Source organism: Triticum urartu, chromosome 3A (genome assembly GCF_056163025.1).
Source record: "Triticum urartu cultivar PI428250 chromosome 3A, HENAU_Tu73, whole genome shotgun sequence".
Classification (NCBI taxonomy): Eukaryota; Viridiplantae; Streptophyta; class Magnoliopsida; order Poales; family Poaceae; genus Triticum; species Triticum urartu.
Window position 1 is genome coordinate 720123042 of NC_141875.1, and position 7770 is coordinate 720130811.

A 7770-nucleotide genomic window follows, 5' to 3' on the forward strand; every position below is an offset into this window, starting at 1 on the left:
GCCACATGATGTGCCTTCGAACTCTGAAAAGTTACTACACTGAAGAAGAAGGTACAATACCTAGCTTAGAGATATGTTCTGTTCTTTTGAGACAAGCTTAAAGGAAGCGTAACATTTATCGGTTGTTTCATTGCAGGCAACAGTCAATGTTTCATCTACACAAGGCAAATTATTATTCTTCCACAGAAGTTTTTGTTTGTCTTTCTGCAATCTCAGTTTATTTTTCAACTCCATTCTCAAGTGTTTTTTTATCATGCCCTTCTTAATTATTTTGTGGCTTATTGGTTTTCTGCTTTTGATTTTTTTTAAATTACTTTTAGTTTAGTCTTCTCATGTTGTATTATGCTTTCTGTTATCCTGCATTATTATTATTTTTTTGTACTTATTTGGTAAGCTCATCCTCAGCCCACTAGGAAAGCTAAATTTATAATCACTAACCTATGTTTATTTCTCCATTTTCTGATTGTAGGATCTTGCTATCGGTTGCCATACAAAAAACCAAGATAGACCGAGATATCTCTCCAAATATAGTAACCCATTTCTATTACTCAAGTTTCTAATTTTGGATATGCAACAAGTCATCAGGTCCTTATAGAAATTCAGTTTACTGTATTTGCTGGCTCATAATTGTATTGTTTCCTCTAACCTTTATCTGCCTTACTTATTTCATGCAGGACATGATATTAGGAGATAAGGGTGTCAAAGTCCAAAGTTTTGGGCTCATGAGATTTAAAGCTCCTTTTTGTGTGCAGTTATTCTCTCGAGGTGTTGGTCACATGTGTTATACATTCAGATTTTACTGTTGCCTTTGTCATCAGAGTTATATTTTCTATGCCCTGATTTTCTAATAACTGACATTCATTTTGTTTTGCCTGATTTAGATTACTCATTTTGTATCTATTGATTGTTTTTACATGAATCTTACAAAACGCCTAAAGGAAATCACAAGTTAGCTTTCTTTCATTATCCTTGGTTAAATATTGCGTTGTTTTCTAACTTATTGTGAGTCATGTTTTATCCTACTTCAAAACAGCTGCCCTCACTCGATGTCACAATCAATGTTTTAAAGGACTGTTGCTATTTTGCATATATGCTCTTTGAAACATGGTCAGAATGTAATATTCTTAAATCCTCTGAATGGGATATAGATGTACGTTGCAGTTTCACTTTCATGAGAATGGAATCGAGAAGATGCATTAATGTTAACTCCTGCTTTGGATTGTGTCACCAAGAATAAATATCATATATTACAATTTTTTTGTTTATATCTCTCCAAATCATTGTTAAATTTCCCGCTGCAACGCGCGGCGAACCCTCTAGTTTGCACAATGTTGGTGCATGCAAGCTGGACGCTTTGGGATCTTGGACTGAAGAAACTAGCAGAGTAGACAGGCTTTGTTCGGAAATATGAGTGAGTTGGAGAACCTAAACAGAAGAGAGAAAATGCTGCAGCAAGACGGAGACCCACTCCCACTGACTGAGCATGCACTGCCCTCCTTCCTCTCCGCGTTGGTCGTGCTCGCCCCTTCTCAACCAGCGGCTCCGCTCCATCCACGCCCCTGCTGCTGCTGCTGCTGCACCAACGTCGGCTGCTCTTCTTCCATCTCCCCGTTGAAAGCCTGTTGCTGCTTCATGGCTTCACCTGCCTGCTAAATAAAGGTTTGTCTCCCTGTCTCCAGTTCAGTCACCGCCATGGCATCTAGTTTTATAATTTGACCGGCTTCAGATATTTATACTTTATTCTCACTGGTTAGTACGGAGTAGTATATCATTTCACTGGCTTTGGATCTCGGGGGTGGATCTGGATTTCACCGGCTTTGATCTTGGGGGTGGATCTGGAGTTTATATTTTCTTTGGCAAAAAAGGGATCTGGATCTAGAGAACGACATCTCAAGTTAATTAACTCTGGATTTTCCATCACTTCAGGTGGATCTAAAGCAGGCCTCCAAGAGAAGCACCCACGGCGCTACTCTGCTCTGCTTTCAGCTCAGGTGCAGATTCTTACTGTATTATGCTTTTACTCAGAAATAGGGAGTACGTTGGGAAAAAAACCCCGATGTTATGGTATGGATGGATGGTTGAAACTTCATTCGCTCAGCAGATTGTTTACATGTTTCAGGCACAGCACAAACATAACTAGAGAGCCAAGATAGATCCTTGTCCAGCCATCTCAGCCACAGATGGTTGGAATAATGGTGAGCGCTTCTACCGGGGTGATGAATTCTCTCCTTGGTAAGCTGGCCACCCTGATGGGGGACGAGTTCGCCAAGCTAAAGAACCTGAGGAAGGAGGTTAAGTACATCAGCGATGAGCTGAGCAGCATGAAGGATGCTCTAGAGAGCCTGCAAGGTGGAGGGACGCGGTCAGGGAGATGTCTTATGACATTGAGGATATTATCGATGACTTCATGTCCAAAATTGGTGAGAAGAGGAAAAAATCTGGGTTTGTCCATGACACCATTCAACGCCTTAGAACTTCAAGGGCCCGCCATCAGATTGCTGGCCAGATTGAGGACATCAAGAAACTTGTGCGTGAAACAAGTGAATGGCGTGACAGATACAAGGTCGATGTCCCCACATCACATAATGTGGCTGTTGACCAACGGGTTGTCGCACTCTATGAGAATGCAGCTAAACTTGTTGGCATGGAGGGCCCAACCAATGAGGTTGTTAGTTGGCTAAAAGATGAGGATAAGCAGTTGAAGGTTGTATCAATTGTAGGTTTTGGAGGTTTGGGTAAAACAACACTCGCCAATGAGGTATACCATAAGCTGAAGGCGGAATTTCATTGTAGTGCATTTGTGCCGGTGTCTCAAAAGCCCAACATTCCAAAACTTCTGAATAGTTTATTAACCCAACTTGGGTGTGGACAACCTTTTCATGATTGTGAATTAAATGTTCTTCTCGACCAACTCAGAGAAAACCTGAAAAACAAGAGGTACTGATTCTAACTTTCTATATTGTTGTTGTTCACATGTGCCCCTGATACTTAGATTTCCTTAAAACATTTAATATTATGTTCTTCTATAAAAGAATTAATATTTAATTTGATAATAAATATTTTCATCTACCTTGAACCTTTTGAAATTTATTTTTAAATTTACTTACCACTGTACTAATTTCTTGCAGGTACTTGGTTATCATCGATGATCTATGGGATGTATCAGCATGGAATATTATTAAATGTGTTTTCCCAGAAAATAATCTTGGTAGTAGATTAATAGTAACTACAAGAATCAAGACTTTGGCTGAGGCATGTTGTTTCGGTCACCATGAGCACATTCTTGAAATGAAACCTCTTAGTGAAGAAGAATCAAGAAAATTGTTTTTTGGTAGGATATCTGGCTCTGAAGAAGCTTGTTCAGGTCAACTCAGAGATGTTTCAGTTCAGATTCTCAAGAAGTGTGGTGGTTTGCCGCTTGCAATCATTAGCATATCCGGCCTATTAGCAAGTGAAAGTTCCGACCAAAAGGAGAAGTGGAAATATGTACTGAATTCGTTGGGGTCAGTGTCAGGCACAAATCTCACCTTGGAAGCAATGAGACAGATCTTGAACCTTAGTTACAAAAATCTTCCTCACCACCTCAAGACGTGCTTCTTGTATCTTGGTATGTTTCCGGAGGACTATGAAATATTTAGGTTTGATTTGTTAAGACTATGGGTGTCTGAAGGTTTCGTTAGCAAAGCACGTGGACAAAGCCTAGAACAGACTGCGATAAGTTATTTCAATGAGCTTGTCAACATGAGCCTTATTCAACCTATGCTGCAGATGGCGGAGCAGAACAAGGCCAACACACCGCGCCTGTTCCACGCGGCGCCTCGTCCCGCTCACACTCCGCCCGCTCCGGCTGCTGCTCCACCGCCCCCGTCTCAGCCACCACCGGGCTGGCGTCCCAGCCCGAACTACAAGGGCAAGAACCCGATCTACCGGCCGCCCAAGCACGGCGGCACGTCTTCCCCATCTGCTCCAGCGCCGGCCTCACCATCGCCGGCTCCTGCACATTCGGTGGCGCCCTCCAACCCGGATCCTTCTGCATGGCACCCCTTAGTGCAGGCCTGGCCCATGCCTTGGTCCGCGCGCTCACCATACGGTGTCCCGCCGGCTTACAGCGGCGCATGGGCGCCCGGTCTTCGCCCTGCAGTTGGTGCACTCGGTCTCCTGGGTTCCCGTCCTCCACCGGCTGCCTACACTGCCTACGCGCCTCTGTATCAAGTCGCCGCTGCTCCCACGGCCTACTCCATGTACCCCTACGGCGCTCCACCACCGGGCTGGGATCACGCTGCGTCGTCGGCGTCCTCTTCTGCCTCGCCGCCTTCGTTTGTTACACCTACAACGACTGCCACCACTCCGGCTTGGGACCAGGCTGCCTTCATCGCCGCCATAAACTCACTTACCACTCAGGACACAGGTAACGAATGGATTTTCGATTCTGGTGCTTCCTCGCATATGTTTGCATCTGCTAGTACGCTCACCTCTCTCCATCCCTCCATCTTATTTCCATCCATAACTATAGGCGATGGTTCTTCTGTTCCAGTTACTTGTGTAGGCGCCACCACTCTTCCGTCTTCCCGTCAGCCTCTCTTGCTTAGTGAAATTCTTGTTGCACCTGCTCTAAAAACCTCATCTCTGTTCGTCGTTTTACCATCGATAATCAAGTTTCTATTGAATTTGATCCGTTTGGGTTATCTGTGAAGGACCTTCAAACCAAGATGGAGATCGCTCGGTTTAATAGTTCTGGTGACTTGTACACGGTTGACAACGCGTCATCCTCGTCATCTCATGCCATGCTTGCTTCTGTCAGCTTATGGCACCGTCGGCTCGGTCACCCTCACAGCGGCACGACGACCACTCTTCTTCGCGAGTTCCAGCTTCCATATGATTGTGATAGCCATGATCCCTCTCTGTGTCATGCGTGTCAAATGGGCAAACATGTGCACCTGCCTTTTGGCACGTCTTCTACTCGTAGCTCTTTTCCCTTTGAGTTGTTACATTGTGATTTGTGGACATCACCTACCCCTAGTGTGTTTGGTTTTAAGTACTATCTTGTACTCTTAAATGATTATTCTCACTTTATATGGACCTTTCCCATTCGTGCAAAATCTGATGTTCATGCGCTGTTTGTCAACTTTCAACGCTATGTATTTACTCATTTCTCCCTTCCTATTCGCTTTTTATAGTGTGATAATGGTCGGGCGTTTGATAACTCTCGCAACCGCGCGTTCTTTCTTGCCCATGGCATTTTTCTCCACTTTTCTTGTCCTTACACCTCACCTCAGAACGGCAAGGCCGAGCGCTCCCTTCGTACCATCAACGATATCATACGCACCCTCCTCATACAATCTTCCATGCCCTCTTCCTATTGGGTCGAAGCCCTACTGAGGGAGTCCTGGATTAGGGGGTATCCGGACAGCCGGACTATATTCTTTGGCCGGACTGTTGGACTATGAAGATACAAGATTGAAGACTTCGTCCCGTGTTCGGATGGGACTCTCCTTGGCGTGGAAGGCAAGCTTGGCAATACGGATATGTAGATCTCCTTCCTTGTAACCGACTCTGTGTAACCCTAGCCCCCTCCGGTGTCTATATAAACCGGAGGGTTTAGTCCGTAGGACCAAGAACAACAATCATACCATAGGCTAGCTTCTAGGGTTTAGCCTCTACAATCTCGTGGTAGATCAACTCTTGTAATACTCATATCATCAAGATCAATCAAGCAGGAGTAGGGTTTTACCTCCATCAAGAGGGCCCGAACCTGGGTAAAAACTGTTGGGGAACGTAGCAATTTCAAAAAATTTCCTACGCACACGCAAGATCATGGTGATGCATAACAACGAGGGGAGAGTGTGATCTACGTACCCTTGTAGATCGACAATGGAAGCGTTTGGTTGATGTAGTCGTACGTCTTCACGGCCCGACCGAACAAGCACCGAAACTACGGCACCTCCGAGTTTTAGCACACGTTCAGCTCGATGACGATCCCGGACTCCGATCCAGCAAAGTGTCGGGGAAGAGTTCCGTCAGCACGACGGCGTGGTGACGATCTTGATGTACTACTCTCGCAGGGCTTCGCCTAAGCACCGCTACAATATTATCGAGGACTATGGTGGCAGGGGGCGCCGCACACGGCTAAGAATAAGATCACGTGGATCAACTTGTGTCTATGGGGTGTCCCTTGCCTTAGTATATAAAGGATGGAGGAGGAGGAGGCCGGCCAAGGCAATTGGTGCGGCCAGGATGTGGAGTCCTACTAGGACTCCAAGTCCTAGTAGGAGTCCACCAAGAGGGGAGGAAGGGAGAAGGAAGTGGAGGAGGAGAGGTGGCCGGCCCCCTTTTCCCTAGTCCAATTCGGACCAGAGGGGAGGGGGGGGGTGCAGCAGCCCCTTGGCCCTTTCTCCTCTTCCCACTAAATCCCATCAAGGCCCATTGCTTCTCCGGTAACTACCCGGTACTCCGAAAAATACCCGAATCACTCGGAACCTTTCCGATGTCCGAATATAGTCGTCCAATATATCAATCTTTACGTCTCGACCATTTCGAGACTCCTCGTCATGTCCCCGATCTCATCCGGGACTCTGAACTCCTTCGGTACATTAAAAATCATAAACTCATAATATAACTGTCATCAAAACCTTAAGCGTGCGGACCCTACGGGTTCGAGAACAATGTAGACATGACCGAGACACGTCTCCGGTCAATAACCAATAGCGGGACCTGGATGTCCATATTGGCTCCTACATATTCTACGAAGATCTTTATCGGTCGGACCGCATAACAACATATGTTGTTCCCTTTGTCATCGGTATGTTACTTGCCCGAGATTCGATCGTCGGTATCCAATACCTAGTTCAATCTCGTCACTGGCAAGTCTCTTTACTCGTTTTGTAATACATCATCCCGCAACTAACTCATTAGTTGCAATGTTTGCAAGGCTTAAGTGATGTGCATTACCGAGAGGGCCCAGAGATACCTCTCCGACAATCGGAGTGACAAATCCTAATCTCGAAATACGCCAACCCAACATGTACCTTTGGAGACACCTATAGAGCTCCTTTATAATCACCCAGTTACGTTGTGACGTTTGGTAGCACACAAAGTGTTCCTCCGGCAAACGGGAGTTGCATAATCTCATAGTCATAGGAACATGTATAAGTCATGAAGAAAGCAATAGCAACATACTAAACGATCGGGTGCTAAGCTAATGGAATGGGTCATGTCAATCAGATCATTCACCTAATGATGTGATCCCGTTAATCAAATAACAACTCTTTGTCCATGGTTAGGAAACATAACCATCTTTGATTAACGAGCTAGTCAAGTAGACGCATACTAGTGACACTCTGTTTGTTTATGTATTCACACATGTATTATGTTTCCGGTTAATACAATTCTAGCATGAATAATAAACATTTATCATGATATAAGGAAATAAATAATAACTTTATTATTGCCTCTAGGGCATATTTCCTTCAGTCTCCCACTTGCACTAGAGTCAATAATCTAGTTCACATCGCCATGTGATTCAACACTAAGAGTTCACATCACCATGTGATTAACACCCATAGTTCACATCGTCATGTGACCTATATCCAAAGGGTTTACTAGAGTCTATAATCTAGTTCACATTATTTATGTGATTAACACCCAAAGAGTACTAAGGTGTGATCATGTTTTGCTTGTGAGATAATTTTAATCAACGGGTCTGTCACATACAGATCCGTAAGTATTTTGCGAATTCTATGTCTACAATGCTCTGCACGGAGCTACTCTAGC

The 7770-nt window shown here is 44.8% G+C and overlaps 1 protein-coding gene across 1 annotated transcript; it reads left to right on the plus strand.

Moving 5' to 3' along the window:
- The first annotated feature begins 1262 nt into the window (after positions 1 to 1262).
- LOC125546194 (disease resistance protein RGA5) lies at positions 1263 to 4867 on the plus strand. Its single transcript, XM_048710364.2, is given in 6 exon segments — positions 1263 to 1659; positions 1927 to 1991; positions 2120 to 2346; positions 2349 to 2937; positions 3129 to 4408; positions 4695 to 4867. Coding segments are annotated over 4 exon segments (2070 nt in total). The 5' UTR covers positions 1263 to 1659; positions 1927 to 1991; positions 2120 to 2180; the 3' UTR covers positions 4730 to 4867.
- Positions 4868 to 7770: the final 2903 nt, after the last annotated feature.